This window comes from Narcine bancroftii, chromosome 6 (genome assembly GCF_036971445.1).
Source record: "Narcine bancroftii isolate sNarBan1 chromosome 6, sNarBan1.hap1, whole genome shotgun sequence".
Classification (NCBI taxonomy): Eukaryota; Metazoa; Chordata; class Chondrichthyes; order Torpediniformes; family Narcinidae; genus Narcine; species Narcine bancroftii.
This window is the reverse complement of record NC_091474.1, coordinates 26,431,409-26,456,501: the sequence shown is the minus strand read 5'-3', so window position 1 is coordinate 26,456,501 and position 25,093 is coordinate 26,431,409. Positions and strand designations below refer to the sequence as shown.

The following is a 25,093-nucleotide window of genomic DNA, read 5'->3' as shown; positions in this document are numbered from 1 at the left end:
TGTGTATGTGGGTGGGTGTGTGTGTGTGTGTGTTTGTGTGTGTGTGTGTGTGAGTGGGTGGGTGGGTATGTGCTGCATCAATTACCATTTCCCCCACTTCTCTTCTGTAAATAAAATAGTTCCCCATCAAAATTGTGTTCAGAATCCTTGCTTTTTAGGCTTTTGAGACCAACCAAACCTGTTTCCTCACTCACAACAACAACCTTGCACTCAATATTAGAAAACTAAGGAAATGATTGTGGAATTCAGAAAGGGGAAGCCAAGGGGACACAAACCACTCTCATTGAGGGATCAGTAGTGGAGAGGGTAAAGAACTTCAAATTCATGGGTGTCAACACCTCTGAAGACCTGTCCTGAGGCCATCATGTCAATGCAATCATGCAGAAAACACATCAGTGGCTATATTTCATGAGGAGATTTGGTGTGTCACCAAAGACATTTCTACAGGTGTACTGTGGAGAGCATTCTGTCATTGCATCATTGGAGATGCTAATGCACAGGACAGGAACAGGCTTTAAATTTGACCAGCGCCAATGTGGGCATCAGTCTTCACTCCATTAAAGATATCATTAAGAGACAATATCTCAAGAAAGGTTCCTCTATCATCAAGGACTGTCACCACCCAGGCCATGCACTTTTCTCACTGATACCACCAGGAATGAGGTACAGGAGCCTTAAGATGAATATCCAATGGTCCAAAAATGCTTCTTCCCCTCCACCATCAGATTTCTGAATGGACAACTCAACGACATGACCTCACTTGTTCTCTTTTTTCAGTTGTTAGTTATTTATTTTTTTAATCTTGTACTTACAATCTTCTTTTTGGCTTGGCTTCGCGGACGAAGATTTATGGAGGGGGTAAATGTCCACGTCAGCTGCAGGCTCAATTGTGGTTGACAAGTCCGATGTGGGACAGACAGACACGGTTGCAGCGGTTGCAGGGGAAAATTGGTTTGTTGGGGTTGGGTGTTGGGTTTTTCCTCCTTTGTCTTTTGTCACTACTGCCAGAAAGCAACAAATTCCATGACATGTTCATGGCAATAAGCCTGATTCTGATATGATCATGACTGACCTCTGTACCAATTCCCCAGCACGGAAATATTTCAAAAATGTGCCTGATCCCTCTTTAAACCCCTTTAATGATGGAGACTCCTTGACCTTCCAGAGTTGTGATTTCCACAGATTCTCCCACTCTGTGAGAAAAAATTCTGACGAAATAACTCAAGTGCAAGTTGCCATGTGTACCAAGATGCAGTGATAAAGTTGGTTTGTGAGCTGCCCGGCTAGTACAGTACAGTAAATGCAATAGCAGGGAAATGCAGAGTTACAGAGAGAGTTGGTATGGAGCAAAAGTGATTGCCCACCTCTCCTTGACACCATGTGCCTTCGTTAGAGTCTTCCCCACAAGTGGAGGCACCTCAACATCTGCTCTGATGTGAAAGTAGAGTTAAGGCCAAGGTCAACTATATTGAGCAGCAGCCTAGGATTGAGGGACTGAGTCATCACTCTAAAGTGATATCTAAAAGATTAGACATCACTTTAGAGTGTCTGGGATCTTTCTGTGTACACATGAATATCTTTCCAGGCACAGTGTTTCAGGTTGGTTCCGCATTGTCTGGGGAATGTGTAGCAACTAAAATGGTTCACACCTCACTGGGCTATTTTAAAAGCACAATGCTGGAGAATCTCAGAAGGTCAGACAGTGTCCTTCAGGAAGATAAAAGATACATAACCAACATTTTGGGCTTGAACCTTTCATCAAGGTATGAGCAAAATGTACACAAGTGCCTGAATAAATATTTTATTCAGGCCCGAAACATAGCTTAAGTATCTTTATCTTTGCTACATAAAGTACATTGTCTGACCTGCTGAGTTTCTCCAGCCTTGTGCTTTTACTTCACTCATGACATCTGCAGACTTTTGTGTTTTACCCTATCACTTGGTCATCATTTGGAGAGAGAGAGAGACGTATCTCCCACATCCCCACCTACCCAAACTGTACCTCCCCATTCCATGGTTAACACCCCCTCCCCCACCCCCTCGAGATGGCATGGTTTCAATCTCTGCTAATCGTTAACAACCCCCACTGTGTTGGCCCTTGTATTTTTACAAGAATTTCTAAGTCACCGTTATGTGGAGTGAAAAAATATAAACAGAAACACTGAAAAGTAGCTTTATTTTAATAAAAAATATTGGTGCTTCCTGGTATGTGGAAGTGGGTAGGAAAAGTCAGGAAAACTTGCTGACAGAAGAGCTCTTAAACAGAGACCATCAGATCTTTCCAGTGTTCCCACAGCTGGAGCAGGGAGCCACAGAGCAGTCCAGCAGATGGTGGGCAGGGCTGAGAGAAAGTAGCGAGGGCTGCCTTCTCTAGGAGGCTCATCATCATGGCCCTCATTGTGCCCCTCACCTCTCACTCTCCACACCTTTGCTGACAATGTGGAGTTCCACAGGTGCATCCGCATACCAGCACTAGAGACATGGGCTGAGTGTCTACAGTTCCGTGGAGGTAGTGTGGTGCCTGGAATAATCTGTGGGCTAAAGTGTGCAAATGCACACGCGCACACACAAACGTACGTACATACGTGACATTTACACCCTCTTGGACAGGGGTCTATTTGATTTGCTCCTCTGCAGTATTATGGGATGTAAAAGCTGCCTATAACCTGATCTGTATACACCAGAACTGACAGTGTAACTAACAGCTCCACATGGGACAACAATAAGGTTCGATAATAAATTGCCTCCATCAAGGGATCACCAAAATGACCTTTAATTAGATTGCTTATTTGTGAACTTGAGGGGACAATTTTTCTTCTGAATCAATACCTCATTAAAATGCTTTGTACTGTTGAGAGTTTATACTGCAACATTGCACTTTAACAAGGGCTGTCCCTGATTGTAGATCAAATTGTTTGTGCTCTGTGAATTGTGTGCAGGGAGATGAAGTGTTAGGGAGGTGGGGAGGCTCCTTATTAATGGCTTAGAAAGCAGCCACAATACCGGCACTGGGGAGAAGGGATCAGCAGGCAGCTGGAAAGGAGAATGGGCTGCCGATCTCCAGTGAATTAGAGAGCCACTCCACTGGGTTCTGGGCTCTCCACCTGGGTCAGCTAGAGACCCAATCTAGAGTCAAGTGCCAAAATCCAGGAGTGCAGAGAGAGTTCTGTCACAGCCCATTGCCCCCTTGGGTTGTGAAGACAAAAGTCAAGTTTATCGATAATACTGTGACACACCCTCAGCACTGCCCCTTTTCTTTGACTTTTTAGCAGTAAATCAATACCTCCCCTTTATTATTCTTAATCCAAAACTTACAAATACTGCACTACATTAGTCTACAATTCAGGCTATTCACCCTAAACATGTTACAAATTGAAAGCCAGGGTGCCATCGCTCCCCACTGTTGTGTTCAGAATAGGTCTGATGGGTTCGAAGAGAATCAAGGCTGGACATGTGTTATGAACAAACAGTGGTCTTTATTTTCACACGGGAATTCACAAAAAGGGCACACACGCACTGACAGGCTAACATACACAGCACACAGGCATGGTATACTGAGAAACAAGGGTTAAACTTTTCTTTCTTTGGCTTGGCTTCGCGGACGAAGATTTATGGAGGGGTAATGTCCACGTCAGCTGCAGGCTCGTTTGTGGCTGACAAGTCCGATGCAGGACAGGCAGACACGGTTGCAGCGGTTGCAAGGGAAAATTGGTGGGTTGGGGTTGGGTGTTGGGTTTTTCCTCCTTTGTCTTTTGTCAGTGAGGTGGGCTCTGCGGTCTTCTTCAAAGGAGGTTGCTGCCCGCCAAACTGTGAGGCGCCAAGATGCACGGTTTGAGGCGATATCAGCCGACTGGCGGTGGTCAATGTGGCAGGCACCAAGAGATTTCTTTAGGCAGTCTTTGTACCTCTTCTTTGGTGCACCTCTGTCACAATGGCCAGTGGAGAGCTCGCCATATAACACGATCTTGGGAAGGCGATGGTCCTCCATTCTGGAGACGTGACCTACCCTGCGCAGTTGGATCTTCAGCAGCATGGTGCTGAAACAAGCCATGAAAGACCTCAAAAATGAAGACGCTGTTTACATCCGGTACCGCACGGATGGCAGTCTCTTCAATCTGAGGTGCCTGCAAGCTCACACCAAGACACAAGAGCAACTTGTTCGTGAACTACTCTTTGCAGATGATGCCGCTTTAGTTGCCCATTCAGAGCCAGCTCTCCAGCGCTTGACGTCCTGTTTTGCGGAAACTTCCAAAATGTTTGGCCTGGAAGTCAGCCCGAAGAAAACTGAGCTCCTCCATCAGCCAGCTCCCCACCATGACTACCAGCCCCCCCACATCTCCATCGGGCACACAAAACTCAAAACGGTCAACCAGTTTACCTATCTCGGCTGCACCATTTCATCGGATGCAAGGATCGACAACGAGATAGACAACAGACTTGCCAAGGCAAATAGCGCCTTTGGAAGACTACACAAAAGAGTCTGGAAAAACAACCAATTGAAAAACCTCACAAAGATTAGCGTATACAGAGCCGTTGTCATACCCACACTCCTGTTCGGCTCCGAATCATGGGTCCTCTACTGGCATCACCTACGGCTCCTAGAACGCTTCCACCAGCGTTGTCTCCGCTCCATCCTCAACATTCATTGGAGCGACTTCATCCCTAACATCGAAGTACTCGAGATGGCAGAGACCAACAGCATTGAATCCTCGCTGCTGAAGACGTGGACATTACCCCTCCTACCCATCCACCCACAGACACAGCACAATAATAAACAGTAAATTAATTACAGCTAACAGGTACATCAAATAAACCTGGTCTCCAGCATTGACCATGGCTTGGGATCCAGGACTGGCCTGATGCAGTCAGCCCTCCGGTGCCAACCGTGGCCTGAATCCTGGACTTCAAAGATGGTTTGGAGGCAGCAACAAAGAAAGAAAGAGACAAAGCAGGGCCTGTCCACGTGACCTGTGATGACCAATTGTGTGACAGCCTCACCTGTGGGCAGACCTAACCTATGATTAGCAAGGTGAGGTGACTTCCAGACGCCTATCCCTCCGTAAACCACATTCTGCCTGGTTTCCCAACAGAGGTATCACACGATCCTCCGTGGTCCACACTATACCCACTATTGCATTTATGCATTTTCCATACATGATAGTTGGTAAGAAATAGTTGGTAAGAGATGTGAAGGAATTCATGGCCACAGGGGTCGTTGAAGTTTATGGCCCAGCGTGACTCCTGTAGGACTCAGATCTTTTGGAAGACAGATTTGACATATTTATGAAAAAAACAAACTAGATTACGGTATAAAACAATAGTCCACAAAAGGAGAGGGCAAGTTGATTGAAGTTATGCTAACACAGTTCTCCTCAGAACACACCATCCCGAAGTCACAATGATGAAACCAAGAGACCGAGATGTGAGTCCTTTATCTGGATAATGAGATAGCAGAGCAATGAACAGAAATCCCCAGATGCTTCATGAACTGGTTCCCTGGCATCCACCAAAACCTCCTGAACTCCTCGAAAGTGAGGCTGAGGCTCCCAGGCCTTTGAGTCGCAGTCGAAAAGTCATCAACAACCAATTGCCAAGCTAATCAGTGACGAACCGGTGGTGGGGTCACCGATGTTAAACTTTTAATGAGAAAATTCGATGAAAGATAGTTCCACAGAGGAGTAAATCCACCCTGGAAAACTGCCAGGTAATTTCTTGATCTACATAGTTGGAGGTAGCCGAGCTTTGCTTACAAGCATCAGACTTCTTCTGAAAAATAAGTATGCCAGAGTATTCCCACACCACACACACAAAACCTCTGCCGATTCAAATACTATTTCAGCAGTTTGAATCATTTATATTTCTCCATCTTTCTGGCAGTGTAGACATGAGTTCTGCACCGCTCCTCCCACAATGTGACAACCCTCATACAGACCCTTCTGTATGGTCAACATGAAAATTGACCAATGACAGGAGTCATGGTTGTGTGTGTGTGTGTGTGTGTGTGTGTGTGTGTGTGTGTGTGTGTGTGTGTGTGTGTGTGTGTGTGTGTGTGTGTGTGCGCGCGCTAGTTTGTGTGTGTGTGTGTGTGTGTGTGTGTGTGTGTGATGACACTGTAGGTGATTAGCAGGTGACAGGGAAGGGAGAGTCGGTGGGATATCAGGGGAATCTGCATATGTGAAATTTTGACTGTCATCACAGATGTGATCGGCCATGGGACCAGTTTCCATGTTGTATGCCCCTCCCTGCCCTCAGCCCATTCCCTCAAATCAATGGCTATCCATAAATCTATGGCTCTCTACCTTCACTACACTCGGTGTCTTGTTGAACAGAGAATCCCAATGATCTAGGACTTGGAGGTGGAGACATTTCTTCACATTCCCCTTTATTGGTGGCAGGGATCCAGGTTCTAGACACCCTAGTCAGGAGGAACAATACCTGAAAAATGGTTGTTTCCACACTGCATTTGAGGACATCAGTCAAATGCAGTCAGTGTGCACAGGATGTACAGAGATAACAGTCACCTGTTGGAGTGAAGCAGAGGGGCCCCATCTGGCCACCCAGAAGACAGTGATGTGTGGGGAACACTGTGAATGCATAGAACATAGCACATTCCAGTACAGTACAGACCCTTCAGTCCATGATGTGCACAAACCTATATAGACCACAAGAACATAAGATATGGGAGCAGAAATAGGCTATTCAGCCCCTCAAATCTGACCTCCCATTTAATCATGAGCTAATCCATTTTCCCACCCAGCTCCACTGCCTGACTTTCTCCCCATAACATTTGATGCTTCTGGGGCCTATTCCAGATCAATCTAACCCTTCTCTACCTTACACCCAGAACCCTCTATTTATCTTATATCCACTTGTTTATCTAAGTGAATTTTAAATCTCCCTATTGTACCCGCCTCCACCTTCAATGCATTTAGTGGATGGAAATTTTAGTAGCAGCTTGTGAAAGCTTGACCTTTTGTGGTGCAGGGAGTTTTATTGACAAACTTCCAGGCTTCAATTCAGTAACAAAACAAACTCATGCAACAAATGGAAATAATTACAGAGAAACACCAAAGCTGAGTGCACACGCATTTCATCATCTTTATTTTACGTGTTAATTTTGTGACCTTGCCAACATTTTGGAACGACGTATCCCTGGATATCTTTACTTTGAAGGTGCTGACAGAATAACATAACTTGTCCAAAATAAATACATTTGGATGCTGTTTAATGAAGGCACCAGAGAGAGAGAAGGGCAGGGGGAGCCTTGTTAATGGGGGAGGTGAGGTTGGGTGAAATTGACACATGGAGTTGTTTCACAAACTGCTCTTTCACCCACTGCCCTTCTCCACACAGCCCCCTGTTTGTGTGCCCCAACTCCTGAACTGCCCCTCTGCATCACCCCAAACTCTCCATGTCTTTCAAATCTAATTAAACCCTGTTGGTTCAACGAACCCTGGCCAAAATGTGGCATCTTGTCAATACCCAAGTCATTAACTCCACCTCCCTTGCTTTGACCTGGTGAGGACCTTCAGTATTAGATTTTATTTCAGAATAGAAACATCCGTTATTTTGCATCAATATAGCCACTTCCACATCCGCAGGACATGTCATGTGACAGTTGATGAGGCAGGTTTTAGATCATAGTCATGACCACAATCCAATATCAGATCAACTGCAATGGATCAGCCAGGAAGGAATTATTACTCTGCCAATGTTCCCTTTGGTGACTGGTTCTGAAAATATAAACCTTCCACTTTGAAGATCAATCACTCATCCCTCAGAGTAACTGAAGGACGAAAAAGAAGGACATTCGGATGAAAGACAAAATTGCCCGACATAAATTGAGGCCATTCATCGTGTCAACGCAGTACCTTTGTAGAACAATCTAATTAGTCCTGTTCCCTTGCTCTTTCTTCACTGCTCCATACCAGGACTGCAGCAGAATTCTCTCGTAACTTCTTCAAATTCAGGTCCAAATCTATTGTCACATGCACTAAGAGGCGGTGATAGTTTGTGTTGCAAGCTGACCTGCTGGACATCCCATACATAGTACAACAAATAAGACATGGTTTAGAGCTACAGGGAGAGGTGAGTTGGGACAGAGCAAAGGAAACATAATTTTATTATCTTGGAGTTTATTCAGGAGTCTGATAACAGCAGGAAAGAAACTGTCCTCGAACCTGGTGGCTCGTGACCCCACACTCGTGAATCTTCTTCCGAACAGGAGGGGAGGATGAAGAGAATGTGGCCAGGGTGGGATGAGACTTTTAATGCATTGCCCTCTTTTCCAGGAGAGTGGGAGTTGGTGGAGGGGGGGAGGGGTGAATGATGGTCTGAACCACATTCACAACCCAAAACCAATCACTAAAAGGGGTTAGGCTTGTGAAATAAACTCTTGGGACTAAAATAAATATTCTTGTGATATATCAAGAAATGCAAATTATTTTAAAAGAATGTGTATCCTGATTATAAATAGTTAACCTGGTAGCTATAGGCAGGAGACACAACAGACTGCAGATGCTGGAATCTGGAGCAAAAATCAATCTGCTGATAGAGCTCAGCAGGCCAGGCTGCATCTTTTTTGAAATATAGAACATAGAACATTACCACACCATACAAGCCCTTTGGCCCACAATGTTATGCCACTTATTGGGTGGCACAGTTGGTATAGTGGTTAGCGCAACGTCTTTATAGTGCCAACGATTGGGACCGGATTTCGAATTCCGCGCTGTTGGTAAGAAGTTTGTACGCTCTCCCTGTGTTTGTGTGGGTTTTCACTGGGGGCTCCGGCTTCCTCCCACTGTTCGAAACTTACCAGGGATGTAGGTTAATTGGGTGTAAATTAGGCGGCATGGGCTCATGTGCTGAAATGGCCTTGTTATTGAGCTCTATGTCTAAGGATAAATATCGAATATCAACATACTAAAAATATCTACTCTTCTTGCATCCATGAGCCTGTCTAAGAGTCTTCTAAATGTCCTTATTGTTCCAGCCTACACCAGCATTCCAGGCACCCACTACTCTATGTGTAAAAAATGTACCTTTGACAGCTCCCCTAAATTTTCCTCCCCTCACTTTGTACTCTGGTGTTTGCTATTCTTACCCCAGGAAAAAAAGGTCCTGACTATCTACCCTATCTATGCCTCTCATAATCTAGTAGATCTCTATTAAGATACTTCTCATGCTTCTTCGCTCCAGAGAGAAAAGCCCTACTTCTGCTAACCTTGCCTCATAAGACATGTTCTCCAATCCAGTGCCGTTCCACTGTACTGGGCCTGGAGTGAAGCAAGGTGGTCCCTTGGAGATGGCAAAAAGGGTGTTACATGCACTTACTTTGCTGTCATTTGGCTCATGGGCCGAAATGGCCTGTTACCATGCTGCATTTCTAATTTTTTTTTAATATTTTTTTTATTTAATTTTTTAAATAAAAAAAATCATTTAAAATGTTTGCACATTCAATAAAAGCTTTCATCAATAATTATCATTGGAATGGTTGAATTTGATGTTGAACCCAAAAGGTTAGGACGCATCCAGTGTGAGGTGCTGTTCCTTCATTCCATCGCACATTCCACACCACCCAGCACATGCTCTGTTCTAGCTGTTACCATCAGGAAAGAGGTACAGGTTCACACCACCGGGTTCAAGAACAGCTGCTACCCCTCCATCATCAGACTCCTCAACAACAAACTCAATGAAGAACTCTTACTATTCTACTTTATTGATTTTTTTTCCCTCTCTGTATCTCACAGTCAGTTTGTTTACATTTCTTTATTTACATGTACATATACGGTTTTTTCACCCTCACTATGTGGTCATTCTGCCTCACCCACAAGATAAAGAATCTCAGAGTTGTAGGTGATGTCACATATGCACTTGACAATAAATCTGAACTTTGAACTTTGAGTGTTTGAGATGGGATTAGAGGCTGGGAAATCAAAGCTCCAACATCTTAGGGAATATCTTATCAGTTCATCAAAGCTGGATTCTCATAACCAGAGAGGTGATGCAACACTAACAATGGCCTAAAAACTGAGTTACCTCAACAAAGGCCCAGAAGTGAAACACAAAAGTCTGCAGGCACAGCGATTGTAGAAAAAAAAACATACAGAAATGCTGGAGGGATGCAGCCGGTCTTGCAGCATCCAAAGGAGGTAAATAACTGACATAAGAAGGGCTCAAGTCCAAAATATCTTTACCTCCTATGGACACTGCAAGACTGGCTGAGGTCCTCCTGCATTTTTTAGAGTGTTTTAACTTTTTTCAAAAAGACCCATCTTGTTTTTTTTTTAGTAGCAAGACCCACGTGTTAAGGAGAAAAGTATAAAGTTCAGTAATTTCTAAAGTACTTGCATCTGTTTAAGTCCTTGGCAGTGGTCTCTGAATAGAGCAGAAAATCGTTCACAGCAGCTTCTGGATTTCCACATATAATTGTGTGTTTGTGGACTCCTCTTGCTGTCTACTTGAATCTATGGCAACAGTGAGAGCTGGCTATCGCAGCCACCAGATCCCTACTTAAGACCCTCTGTCTTGGATTAAATGTGCTGGTTATCTACGTAATAAGGAAGATAGCGCATAACACTCCCTAGGCACGTGTGAAGCATTGATTATGATTTTAGACCACAATGCTGCTCTGGGATTGTAGCTGAACCTTTGTCAACTCAACACTTGTTGGATTGTAACCAGTGACAGGGTTCTCAAAATATTTGGAGTGTTCTGGTTTATTTGTAATTTGCATGTTTTACAACACTGGCTTCTACTCTAATTTTTATTGGAACTTTTTTGTGGTCTTTCTTTCATTTGTGATTTATTCCAGGGGGACGATATTTTTGATTCGACTTGCCACTGTTTGGTGGAGATAGCTCGTGTGGAAACAATCAGGTTTGAAATTGAGAATATGTGACCATCCCTGAGGTGCTTGTGTCCATAAGACCATAAAGCCATAAGACATAGGAGCAGAAGTAGGCTGTTCAGCCCATCAAGACTACCCCTCATTTATTCATGAGCTGATCCATTTTCCCACTCAGCCTCACTGCTCAATCTTCTCCCCATGACCTTTAATGCCCTGGCTAATCAAGAACCTATCAATCTCTGCCTTAAATACATCCAATGACCTGGCCTCCACAACTGGCTGTGGCAACAAATCCGACAGATTCACCACCTCTGGCGAAAGAAATTACTCTGCATCTCTGTTCTAAGTGGATGCCCTTCAATCCTCTTGTCCTAGACTCTCCCACCATGGGAAACAACCTTTCTGTATCTACTCTGTCTATGCTTTTCTACATTCTAAATGTTTCAATAAGATCTTCCTTCATTTTCATAAATTTCAATGTGTACAGGTCAAGAGCTCCTCATATGATAACCCTTTCTGACCCGGCATCATCTTTGTGAACCTCCTCTGAACCCTCTCCAACATCAGCACATTTTTTCTTAAATGAGGAGCCCAAAACTGCTCGCAGTACTCCGTGAGGTCTCACCAGTGCCTTATAAAGCCTCAACATTCCTGCTTTTGTATTCTATACCTCTTGAAAGTAATGCCAGCTTTGCATTTTCCTTCTTCACCACCTACTCAACCTGTAAGTTTATCTTCAGCTATCCTGCATGAGGACTCCCAGGTCCCTTTTCATCTGGGTATTTTCAATTTTCTCCCCATTTAAAAAAAGTCTGCCCATTTATTTCTTCTGCCAAAGTGCATGACCTTGTGCTTGCCGACTGTATTTCACTTGCTGTTTCTCTGTCCATTCTCCAAATCTGTCCAAGTCCTTCTGCAGCCTCCCTGTTTCCTCAACACCACCTGCTCCTCCACCAACCTTCATATCTTCTGTAAACTTGCCTACAAAGACATTCATTCCATAATCTAAATCATTGTTGAAACCAATAAAAATATTGAAAGAGAATCTAAATCCTTGATAGACAAGATAAAAGCAAATGGCCCCCATTCTGTCCCACACAAACTGTGCAGATTGCCAAGGACAAACTCTGGGGGGAGGAGCAGAGTCAGGGGAAAGTGAAGGCAGTCACTCACTTCACTCTGGTGATTCGAATGTTGAGGCCCTGAACAGAACTCTAGCCTGTCGCTCCATTGCAGTCCTGGTGATGTTTCCTTGAAGAAGAGATGTGTTACCCATGTGCAAAATTAAAACAGAGAATTGCTGGAGGAACTCAGCTGGTCTTGCAGCATCAATGGGAGTTAAAGATATATAATCAGCATTTTGGGTCTGAGTCCTCCCTCAAGGTATGATGGAGGCTACTATCCCCAAGGGATGTTAAAGAACCCAGAGTGAGCATCTGAAAGTTACAAGTAAGGGGCTGCAAAATTTTCACCCTCACAAGCTTGTGAGTCTTTGGAACCCTTCTTCAAAGGCACTGCAGTTAGTGCAGTGATTAGCACAACATTATAACAGTGCCAGTGATGCAGGTTCAAATCTGGCACTGTCTGTAAGGAGTTTGTACGTTCACCCCATGTTTGCGTGGGTTTCCTCAGGGTGCTCCTCCCATCCCTCAAAACACACAAAATTGGTAGGTTAATAGGGTGTCATTGCGTGGCACAGGTTTCATCAGTGCGCTCTTACTCTCTGCACTTCAGAGGTATCTAGATCCTTATGGATCTCTGATGACAACGACTGTGCACAGCAGTTGTTCTGTGCTATGACAATAAAGGAATCTTAAATGCAAGACTTCCCTTTTTTTTAGTGAAGTCTTCATATAAAAATTGCTGAAATTGTTGTGTTGGAATAAATCAACTTTTTTTTATAATTGGAAGTAACAATTATTCTCTGTTCTGGTGTTTCATTGCCTGTTCTCTGGGGATTGGCAAAAGTTTCATGATATTGATTTTTAAAAATTTAATAATATAAGGTTACCTTGATTGCAGGGCAGGGGGTGGGGGAGGGTTGGGTCGATTAGATTAGTTTTCATTTTTTTTTTCTTTTTCTCTTTTTTTTTATATTTTATACAAGTTATTTCAACAAACAGGTTTAACATGATTGCATAGATCATTTCAATTAAATGTTTTTGAGCCATTACAAGCAATTAATTGATGTAGTTTTATCTACTTTTTGGCTTTTCTGTGCATGCATACATATACAAATGAATTATTATGCAATTGTCAATTATGTGTGTATGCTTATATGTTAAAATCAATAAAAATATTTTAAAAAGCAAAGAATAAACCAAGGCATGGTAGGAGGGAGTGAGGGGCAGGGGAGTGAGGGATGGGTTGAGGGAGCGACAGGAGTGGGGAGAGAGTGAAGCGTGGGAGAGAATGAGGATTGGGTGAGAAATGAAGGCAGAGGAAATTAAGTACGAGGGAATGAAGGTAGGTGGATGAGAGCCAGGAGGGAGACGAGGGGTCAGCAAAACAGAGTGAGAGCTGGGGGAGACGAGGGAGATGGAGATTGAGGAATGTCACCATCATAAGACAAGTGTTGGAAGCCGAGGAGATTGCATAACCATGCGCACACACACAAACACACACACACATTCTCACATGCTCACACACTCACACATGCACAAACACATATGGGTGCGCGCACAGGCACATGCAATCACAAACACACACTTGTGGGCACATGTACACACTCGTGAACATACACACACATACACAGACATGCACACACGTACAAATACATGTATCTGTATGCATACACATGTGTACACAAATGCTTGAATTCTTGTAATTCATGTCCAAGTACATAAAATCTGATGGCACAGTCAGGGTAGGTGTTAGCGCAATGCTATTATATAGTGCCCATGACTCGAGTTCAAATCTGCTGTTGTCTGTAAGGAGTTTGTATGTTCTCCCTGTGACTTGCGTGGATTTCCCCCAAGTACTCTGGTTTCTTCCCACCCCCCAAAACGTATGGGGTCAGAAGGGCCTTCTACTGCGCTGTATCTTCAAAATAAAATTAAAATTATTCGCTGCCTCCTTTGTCTGAGTCCTCCTGCCATTTGAAGACCAGGTCGAACCCACCTCCTCTGTTCCAGACACCCTTGCTTGGCTGTCCTTTTCTCCTTTTGGCTCATTAGTGGAGCACCACAGACACTCAGTGGCGAGGCATGAGGTGAGGAGTAAGGGGGGGTGGAGTGTGTGTTGTCCAAGCAAGCAAGGGCCAATTGTGGTGATATCACAGCTGTTGGCTTTGCATTAGCTGCAGCATTAGACTTACCTGGTGAAAGAATATTAATAAAAAAGTGACTGCCTTCAATTAACTGCTTCAGGCTTACAATTCCTGTTTGTCCCCAGGGACACGTTGAAGCAAGTCTGCTTTATGTCTATGGAATGCAAGACGAAGTGTGTCAGAGCCTGCTGGGTACATGTCAGCTGCTCCAACTCCCCAGTGTGAAGGACCTACCCCACCAATAAATAAGCCCTGTCCACCCCCTGTCACCAAACAGTTGTGATTGGAAATGTGCTGCCCAGATCCTGTGGATCGATTAAATTGGTGCTCAGCAGACTATGGGTCTTGGCTACATCACTATGTAATGGTTACAGGAGAAGGTCAGGGGCCAGGGTTCCTGCAGTGAGTAACCCACCACCCAACAGCAAACCACCCCCCCCTGCCTGAAACCTTTCCACCACTGGCAGAGCACAAATCATCAATGGGGTGGGACACACTCCACTTGCCTGGCTCCAACAACACTCAGGAAGGCCGGTCCCATCCAGGAGAGAGGCTGCTTCAGTGTACCCCATAACCATCCTGGTGGGAAATCACTCACAGTTTCTCACCTGGGCCACTCCGACAGCATCCTCCAAACCCACGACCTCCACCCCCTAGAAGGACTAAGGCAGTGGAAATAAGGGAGCACCAACCGCCACAGGTACCCCTGCAAGGTCGCACACCATCCTGACATGCAAATGTATTTACACCATGATTTACATTTTATTTATTGAATAGTAGAAGCCGATTCTGGCCATTTAAACCTCTGCTGCCAAATGACATCCAAATTTACCTACAATCCCAGTACGTTTTAAAGAGTGGGAGGAAACCAAAGCACGTGGAGGAACCCACGCAGACTCGGGCAGAATGTAGAAACTCTTTACCGGCAGCACCAAAACCTGGGTCTAACCACTATGTTAATCATTGGGTCCAAATGCTAGCACTCCATGCCCAACAGCACCATGCGAGCACCATGCTGGGGTTCAAGAGGGTGCCTCCTAAGCACCTTCATTAGGGTAATTAGGGGTAGACACTAAATGCCCAAATCATCCATGTCCTATCAGGCAATAATGATGATTCGAGATTCCTTAATTATCATGAAATTGTACAATACATGGAATATGATATGAAATTGCCTTCTGCCTGCCGTAAGGCAGACAAAGACTCGCCATTAGTGTCGCCCAATGACCCTTACAATAAGAGAGAAAAAGAAGCAAAAGAGAGCCCTTTCAGAGACTCTGAATGTCCATAGATTCACCTCCAGTGCTCCCACAGGCTCTGGAGCTCCGCAGTCTCCTGTTTGATTCATCAGCAATTTGAGCTCTAGATCCAAACTCTGACATGATCAGGAAGCCTTCAGTGCCCAAGGCCCTTCAGGAGCCCTACTTGCTCTCAGCACCATCTCGACTTCCAGCTCCCATACCTCCAGCAGCCCTTGCAGGTCCCCCGACCACAAGTCACCCACAGCCTGTGTGGCTCCCTCAACCGCTGAACACTTCGTGGCCATGGTCACCGTCCAGTAGGGTCACCTCTTCTGCTTCTTCTTCTCAACAAGGCAGGGTGGGGTGTGTTCACCCTGTTTCTGGTGCCCTGCGCAGTCTGCTGTTCGCCCAGAGTCTACAACCCTTTGTGGTTGCTGCTGAGCACAGGTGTCTCCATCTTGGACACAGACCTCTTGGTTGTAAGATTTTAGATAAAACACTGTTGGCTCCTTTAGCAGGCCAGTTAAATCCTGTATGGAGCTGCTGGTATTAGGAGGGACAGTTAAACCCTTAGGAAGAGTGCTGTGCCATTATAGCATCTCTCATAACACTGCCATTTTTTTAGTCTATTGTCCTACACATTGTATAGTATACAGATGCACTGGAATCCTTACTTGCTGCAGGTCAACAGATTCAGATTTCTGATTTATTGTTAGAGTATATACATGACATCACATACAACCCGAAGATTCTTTTGCCTGTGGGCGAGGCAGAATTACCACTTATTGGTAGTGAAAAAAAAACCCCGTATACAACATACACATGTAAATAAAGAAAGAAATGTAAACAGATAAAGAATATAAACAAACTGACAGCAAATCAGAGAGAATTTAAAAAATAAAGTACACAAGGAAGAGTCCTTAAATGAGTTCCTGACTGAGTTTATTGTTGAGGAGTCTGATGGTGGAGGGGTAACAACTGTTCCTGAACCTGGTGGTGTAAGTCCTGTGGCACCGATACCTCTTTCCTAATGGCAGCAGCGAGAACAGAGCATGTGCTGGATAGTGTGGATCCTTGATAATTGCTCTTCGGCGACAGTGTTCCCTGTAGATGCTCTCAATGCTGGGGAGGGTTTTGCCTGTGATGTCTTGGGTTATGTCCACTACTTGTAAAGTACAAATACTTGTAAAGAAAAATGAAGAGGGGAAACAGCCAATATAATGAAGTCAGGGTGGGAGTTAAAGAGATTCCACCCCCCCCGCCCCCCCGCCATCTCCAATGCCACCCTGTATGACTCATCTTCCATCTAACCTCTTGTCCTTTATCTCCCTCCCTCTGGCACCTGCCAATCATCTCTCTCTCTCTCTCTCTCTCTCTCTCTCTCCGCCTCCCTTTTTGTCCATCATTATAGTTCATTATTCACTACTGACCCACGTTCAACCCTTACACCTCTGTCCCCATTGCTCTGGTTATTTCCTCTCTATTCTCTCATACTCGATGAAGGATTCTGGCTTAAGACATCCACCTTTCTCTCCCTCCCACTGACGCTGCGCGACCCAGTGAGTTCCTCAAGCAAAAGGTCTTTTGCTCCAAACTCCAGCATCTGCATTCTCCCGTCTGTTCCCAATATTCCATGGTTGATGGCCAGGGCACTCCCCTCAGGGGTTGGAATATCGCATTTCTCTCGGTGAAAACAGCTTTCTCCGCAAATCTGGAATGAAATAAATCTAAACTGGTTTACGTGCCTTGAGCTCACCTGCTGCAGTAACGGAGCGTGCAACTGGGAACAGTCCAAACTTTCCTGGATTCATTACAGACCATTCACCTCTGGAGAGGGGGAGCTTGCAGTCACTATATTACATCAAGGAGCCAAATAATTTCAATTCTTTATAACCCACTGCAATCTGAAACAGCTCAGCTGACGCACGGGGACATTTCCCTTTCTCACATAAGCAATCTGTCAAAGGGCTAAGATGGTACGGGTGAACGTTGAATGAAAATCCAAGAGCAAAGTCTGCGGATACTGGAAATATGAGACAGGCAACAGAGGAAATATTCTGCAGGTCAAGAAGGAGCTTTGGAGAGAGAAACAGAGATAATGTTTCATCTGAACTAGGAAAGTTCAAAATAAAACATGCATCAAGTTGCAGAGTAGAGCAGGGAATGGAATGGGTGTCTGAAAGGGGACAGAGATCAAGAAATTTTAATGGTAGAAGACCCTTCCATCCCGTGAAACACGTGCCATCGACTCAATTAACCTACTAACCCTGTATGTTTTGGAGGGTGGGAGGAAACTGAAGCACCCAGAGAAAACCCACACAGGTCACAGGGAGAATATACAAATCTTTACAGACAGCACCGGATTCGAACCCAGGTCGCTGATGCTGTAATAGTGTTGCACTAACTATGCCATGAATGACACAAGATAGTCACAGATTCACACAAGCATAAAACCCATCACTTCCATACAGTCCTATCACCCATCTACTTTCATCCCATTGGTCCATGTTTGGACCACATGCTTTTATTCCTCGTTTACTGAAAAGCCTATCCAAATGCCTCTTAAATCTTGTGACTGTATCTGATTCCTCCATCTCCTCTGCCAGTGAGTTTCAGATATCACCCACTCTCTGAGTTAAAAAAAAACCTTCCACTTAGATTCCCTTTCAAACACCTTCCTCGTACCTGCGCCTTCTTTCTGTTACCCAGGGCATGAGGAAAGATCTTGACCAAGGCCACTCGCAAATATGAGGAACACCTAATATCCTGTCTGGGAACCCTCCAACAAGGTGAAATTAACATTGACTTCTCCGGTTTCTGTTAAACCCCTCCTTTGAGTTGGTCTCTTTCCCTATCCCTCTGTCTGCTTTCCTCCAGCTCACCTCCCCCTTCCCTTCCCTCTCCATTCTGAGAGCAACCTCCTCCCCATCACCTCAGCTTTTTGATCTTCTACCCTCCCACCTCCCACCTCTTATCTGTTAACCTGTACTCCTCCTCCTTTCCCTTTTTCCCTCCTCTCCTTTCTTCCCCCCACCTTTTTATTCAGGTGCCTGCCTGCTTTTTGCTTAGACTTGATGAAGAGCTCAGGTCCAAAATGTTACTTCCTATAGATGCTGTGAAACCAGCTAGGTTTTCCCTGTACATTTGTGAATTGACTATTATCCTCTTTATGCCCCTCGATGTTTTATTTACCTCTACCTCCTCAACCTTTTTGGTTCCAGGGAAAACAAGGCTGGCCTCTCCAGTGTCTTCCCAAAAGTAAAGGAGGTGGTGAGACTGGGGAGGGTGGAGAAAGCTAGTGAACAATCAGACATCTGGCTGTGGGAGGGGTCTGATCGGAGGTCAACCCACAGGACCAGAAGGGCGGCAGAGAGGAATCCTGGGGTTCCCCTACCCCAATCGAGGATGCACAAAACCACTGAGGACCCCTGCCACACGGCATACAGCATCTTTCCACTACTGTTGGGTATCAGAGCCAGTACCACCAGGCTGAGAAACAGCTTCCTCCCATGGGCAGTGAGAATACTGAATGACCAAAGGAACTGCTCACACAAACCATCTGATACTCTAATCTTTACTGAAAAATATTGATTTATTTTGTACAGTATATGCACATTTGTCCTGTGTAAGTATTGTTTGTTTCTATGTTATGTCTGGTTGTGTCTGCATGTTTTACACTGAGGACTGGAGAACGCTGTTTCATCGGATTGTACTCGTGCAATCAGATGACAATAAACTTGAACTTGATTTTGAACCTGAAGAGGACAAAACAAATAAAGTACCAGAAGAGAAACAAGAGTTTGAATGCTGGCAATACATAATCTAAAGACCACTTTAAGTGAACAAGTGTGTGGCCACGCACACATACCAGGTGTTTTCCCAACCAGAACCACTGGATGGAACAGAGGATTTGTAATTTGCTGAGGGTGAGATCAAAGGTGTTTAAAGCCAGGGATCCAGACCTCTACAAGAAGCCCAGGTGCGACCTGCAGAAGGCTATCTCTGAAACAAAGTGGAAATTCTGGAAGAAACTAGAACTAGAGACAGAGACAAATGCAGGCTTGCTATGGCAGGGAATGCAGGCCATTGCAGCCTAGATGGCTGTGATGCTTCACTACCCAATGAGCTAAACATCACTCTTGCTTACTTTGAGAATGAGAACCCCACAGTGCCTACGGGAATCACTGCCAAGACTGAGAACCCTGTGATATCTGTCTCTGAAATTGACAAGAATATAATTCATAAAGGTGAACCCTTGTAAGGCACCAGGCCCTAACGGCGTACCTTGCAGAATACTGAAAATCTGTGGCAACCAACTAGCCAGAATGATCACAGACATTTTCAATCTCTCATTGCTGCAGAGGTTCCAAGCAGCTTGAAAAAGGCATCAATCATCCTGATGTTCAAGAAGAGCAAAATGAGCTGCCTCAACAACTATCATCCAGTAGCACTAACATCTATTGTGATGAAATGCTTTGAGAAGTTGGTCCTGACCAGATTAACACGTACCTAAACAGAGGTGTGGATCTATTGCAATTCGCCTCTCATCACAATCGCTCACCACAGCAAATGCAATGTCACTGGCTCTCCACTCAGTTCTGAATCACCTCAAAAACAGCAACTCATATTTACAGCTGCTCTTCATAGACTGCAGCTGAGCCTTCAACACCATTATTCCCTCTCTGCTGGTCAGGAAGCTTCAAACCTTGGACCTCTTCACTCCCACCACAACTGGAGCCATGACTTCCTCATTGGAAGACCACAGTCAGTATGAATTGGAAACAATTTCTCCTCTTCACTGATTATCAACACAGGCACACCTCAAGGATGTGGGCTTAGTCCACTGCTCAACTCACTATACACCCCTAAATATGTGGCCAGGCACAATTCCAATTACAAATTTGCCGATGACAACATGGTTGTCAGCAGAATCACATATGGCAATGTGGAAGTGAACAGGAGATAGATAGATCTGCTCGTTGAGTGGTGTCTCACCATCAACCTTGCACTCAACATTAGCAAAACCAAAAAAATGATTGTAGACTTCAGGAGGAAGTCATGAGAACATGATCCAGTCCTTATCAACATCTCTGAGGATCTGTCCTGGAGTCTCCATGCCGATGTAATCATGAAGAAGGCTCACCAGTGGCTATACATTGTGAGGTGTTTGAGGTGATTCGGTATGTCACTGAAGACTCTCGAAAACTTCTATAGGTGCACTGTGGAAAACATTCTAACTGGTTGCATCATGGACTAGTATGGAGGAGCCAATGCTCAGGACAAGAAAAAACTCCAGAGGGTTGTTAACTCACCCTGCAACATCACAGGTACCATACTTCATTCCATTGAGAACATCTATGAGAGAAGGTGTTTTAAGAAAGCAGCCTTCATCCTCAATGACCCCACCACCCAGCCCATGCCCTCTTCACTCTCCTTCCGTTAGGAAAAAGGTAAAGGAGCTTAAAGGTGAGCACTCAGTGGCAGAAGGACAGCTTCTTCCCAGCTGCCATCAGATTCCTGAATGATCAATGAACCAAAGACACTGCCTTACTTTATCTTTTCATGCACTATTGCACTGTGATGTTGCCATAAAACAACAAATTTCACAACAATAAATTCTGATTCTGATTCTGATTCTGAGGTCAAACCAGGGGCCTAGTCTTGTAAAACATTGAATTCAGGTTTAGTTCACCATATTTTCTCATGAAATATTTAGGGTCGTGTTGGGTTGGAAGCACTTCTCATAAAATATTTGAGGTCAGGCAGGTTATATTTCTGGCTTAAAAAAAGGTTCAGGTCAAATTAGGTTTATATTTTTTTACAACCTTCAGGATTGGATCGGATGCAAAGTTTAATGTAATCCTTAGGATTGGACCAATGTATATTTGAATACAATCCTCAAGGTTGGATTGATTTATATGTTCATATAATTCTCTGGTTTGGATAGTTGTACACAACATTTGGCTTTAGGTCAGGCTAGCATATATTCTGATCAAACACATGGTCAGGTTAGATTGGTGGGCATTGTGAGGTGAGATGGGGTTCAGATCCCTATTTTAAGATTCTGATCTGATCAGGAGTATTTTTAATATAAATATTCAGGTTTAATGTGACTTTAGTCTGTATTTTGAAGAAATAATTGGGTTTGGATGTATATTTGTGTAGTAAAAGTTTTCATGACTGGAGGGAAAACAAATGTTTTTATTAGCTTATAACTAAGGGTAGGGTTCAACAATAGTCTTTAGAAGGGTTCTGGGTTTAGGCGGGAAACCAGGGTTATATGTGGGAAGATGAGGGTGGAGCCAGGAGGTGGGGCCAGCCATCAGCACAACACCCTACCAGTGAATCCCAGTTCACTGCAGTTTGATAAAACATTCATTTCTGATTTGTTCCAGAACATCACAGCACAGGACAGGCTCTTTGTCCTACCATGTTGAGCTAACTTAGGAAAATTTCCATAACAATCCAATCCTTCCCTACCTCTCACCCATAACCCTCTATTTTTCTCACATCCATGTGCCTATCAAAGAGTCTTTTGAATGTACCAGTCTCCACCACCATCTCCAGCAGTGCATTCAAGGCACCCACCACACTCTGTGTAAAAAAACCCTACCTTTTACATCTCCTCAAAACTTTCCTCCCCTCACATAATGTCCTTTGGTATTTGCTATTTTCGCCCCAGGAAAAAGGTGCTGCCTGTCCACCTATGTAAGCTCCTCATAATCAAAATGAGGGATAAGAGTTATCTAATGAAGGTCAGCACACCATGTACCTTAACCACCCTATCAACCTGCTTGGTAATGCTTTAGGATCTATGGACGTGGACCCCAAGATCCCTCTGTTCCTCCACATTGCTAAGTATCATGCCATTAACATTGTAGACCACCTTCAAGTTTCATCTTTCAAAGTGCATCACTTCACACTTTTCCGGAATGCTGTGGTCTATTTAGATGCTGTTTTAGAACTTTGAACACTGCAGTCATATCACTTCTCAACCATTAGCTTTTTAATTGGCTTCTATATGTTGTGACAAAATACCTGTGTTTTAGTTGTGTTAGGTGTTTATTATGCTAATAAAACATTTGGATTCAGGTTGGGTTGGGTGTGCACTCTTGGGCAAGCGGGAGAGGATAATCCAACTGGCCCTCCAGTGTAAGTGCCAAATTGGTGGAAGGCTAATTACCACAGTATTAGGCAGGAGCTGGGGAAAGCAAATTGGCTGATCGAAGGTAAATCAACCTCTGATGTGTGGGATTCTTTTAAAGGTCGGTTGTTTAGAGCTCACGACCTGCAAGGATGAAAGTATATATTTATGAAGAGGTTCAGGAACCTTGGATGTCAAGAGATAATGAAAATCTAGTCAAATGTGAAGAGGAAGCATGTAAGGTTTAGGAAGTTGAAATTAGATAAGGGCCTTGAGGAATTTAAAGGAAGCAGGAGTTAATTTAAACAAGCACTTAGGAGGTCCAAAAGGGGCCATGAAATATCCTCAGCGAGTAGAATTACGGAGAAACCCCAAGGCATTTAAAATGTATATTAGAAGCCAGAGGGTTGCCTAGTAAAGGGCCATTCTACTAAAGGACAAAGGAGAAAGTTTGTGGATGGATCCAGAGGAAGTGGGTGAGGTCCTAAATGAATACTTTGTATCACTATTCCCCAAGGAGAAGGACACAGATGATGGTGAGATCAGTGAGGGAAATTGATATTCCAGAGCAGCCATTCTCAACCTTTTCTTTCGTCTGTAGTTTCCCCCCCCACCCCCCCCCCCCCCACCGGACTCAATTCAAAGTTTATGGGCCCTGTTCCACGTGAAGCAGTCATGTTTTGCTTTCTTCTGTACTTCTCTCCTACCGACGACATTAAAAAAAATTTATATTACGAGGTGAAAAGAAAACTGCATTTACTTAAATGTGCTGTTCCCCCCAAGGTGGGAGTCATAGGGCTCCCATTGTGAATAGCTGCTCTAGATCCCTCCATTCCCTCCCTGTTTATGAGAACAGATGTTGGAAGACTGCCCAAGGGAAGTTGGTTGGAGGCAACAAAGTCGTCTTCTGTTCAGAATGACAATTCTAGAGCATGTGGATGTAAGGAAGATAGAGGTATTCAGTGTCTTGAAAAACAATGAGGGGATATGTTCAGGATTTGATTGGATCTAACCAGGATGCAGAGGAAATTACTGATCTGATCTTTGTATTCTCTGTACCCATGGGTGAAGTGTCAGAAGTCTGGAGAATGGCTTTGATCCTCTGTTTAAGAAGGGCAACAGAGACACATTAAGAAATTACAGCTTACATTAGTGGTATGAAAATTATTGGAGAAGATTCTTAGTGACAGGATTTATATGCACTTGGAAAATTGTGGACTAGTAAAGAATAATTACAATGGTTTTGTGCAGGTGAGATCCTACCATACAAACAATTGAAAGGAAAACAGATTCTGTGGACACCATGGTTGAAGTAAAACACACAACGCTGGAGAGACTCGGCAGGTCAAACAATGTCCTTTCTGCAGCAAGGGCAGACATTTCAGGCTTGAGCCCTTCATCAAAGTATTAGAAAATGGTGGTGAGCGTCAGAATAAAAGAGTTCACAATCAAAATTGAATTAATTCACAATTAATCTTCACTGATACACATTTGAATTCAGCACTTATCCAATGGGGAGGAAAGAAGCAAACTGAGCAACAACAAAATAAGGCATTGGAAATCAAAAATCAATGCTTAGATTTACGGAAATACTCAGCATATTGGGTAGCAACCGTGGAGAGAGGAATGGAATTGTGGGCAGCACCATGGTGTGGTAAGTGGAGCCACTCCCTCAAGGCACCGGTGACCTCTCTTCAATCCTGATTTTGAGCATAGTCTGTGTGGAGTTTCCACACTCTCCCTGTGGGCTCCAGTTTCCTGGCACAGCCCCAGAAATTAACCTCGGTTAATTCGCCATGGTAAATTGATCCCTAATGTGTGGGTGAGTGGTAGGATCTGGGGGAGTGGGGGGGTTGGAGAGAAGAGTGGGGGAGTTGATGAGAATTGGAAAAAAATAGGTTAACATAGAATCAATTTCTATGTTTGATGTTCTATGGTTTCTATGTTCTATGGTTGATGGTCAGAATGGACTTGGTGGGTCGAAAGGCCTGTTTATGCGCTATTTCTCTCTGACTGAATAAGGCGAACAATACACTTTGATGACATTTAAGTGAAAACAGAATGAGAAGACCGCAAACCTGAGGCAACCACTTGTTCCTGGGTTGAGTGGGTTGGAAAGATGAACTGAAGGAATAGAATGTTAAGGAGAGGACCAGCGGCCTTGATGCTAGGATAGCATCCTTCCCCATCCTGGGTGCTGGTTTTGGATGCTGGAGGGAAGCTTCACCAGCAGGAACTGGTGAAGGCGGCTGCAAATTAGCCAGCGGAAACACAACCCCATGTCTTGGCCTTTAGCCAGACACCCACGCTGTGGCGGCTCGGTGCCTTGGTTAGTCTCCAGCACCTCGGCAACAGACACGTCTGCAACACGGCCGTGGAGAAGTCTGTTGCCTCGGCCTCCCAGCAAACAAACGAGCCTTGAGGGTGTGGAGACTTGGCACATCTTCAGGGAGCAGTGCCAGCTCAAAGTTCCATGTTCGTGTACAAACTATACAGTTACCTGTCCCGGGGAAACAAGAACAGAGGACGTTTGTTTGAGTTGCCCCTGAACATCAGGCCAAGCTCCCTGCGAGATGACTCTGCCAAATGAG

At 44.4% G+C, this 25,093-nt stretch overlaps 1 protein-coding gene across 21 annotated transcripts in view; it reads left to right on the top strand.

The window, feature by feature from the left end:
* LOC138735861 (uncharacterized) overlaps positions 1–25,093 on the top strand; it is an 81,766-nt gene that overhangs the window by 22,830 nt on the left and 33,843 nt on the right. For 9 of the 21 annotated variants that reach the window (XR_011339984.1, XR_011339975.1, XR_011339974.1 and 6 more), the window contains 2 exons: positions 10,814–10,878; positions 14,243–14,454. The exons of 3 other annotated variants lie outside the window; for them this stretch is intronic. Coding sequence is in view for 10 of the 18 variants with exons in the window: in XM_069884398.1 (XP_069740499.1) it covers positions 10,814–10,878; positions 14,243–14,342 (165 nt within the window). In the remaining 8 variants the exon portion in view is untranslated. Of the gene's footprint in view, positions 1–10,813; positions 10,879–14,242; positions 14,455–23,753; positions 23,957–25,093 lie in introns of those variants that run through there. 9 more of the 21 variants (XR_011339979.1, XR_011339976.1, XM_069884389.1 and 6 more) reach the window with 4 other exon arrangements.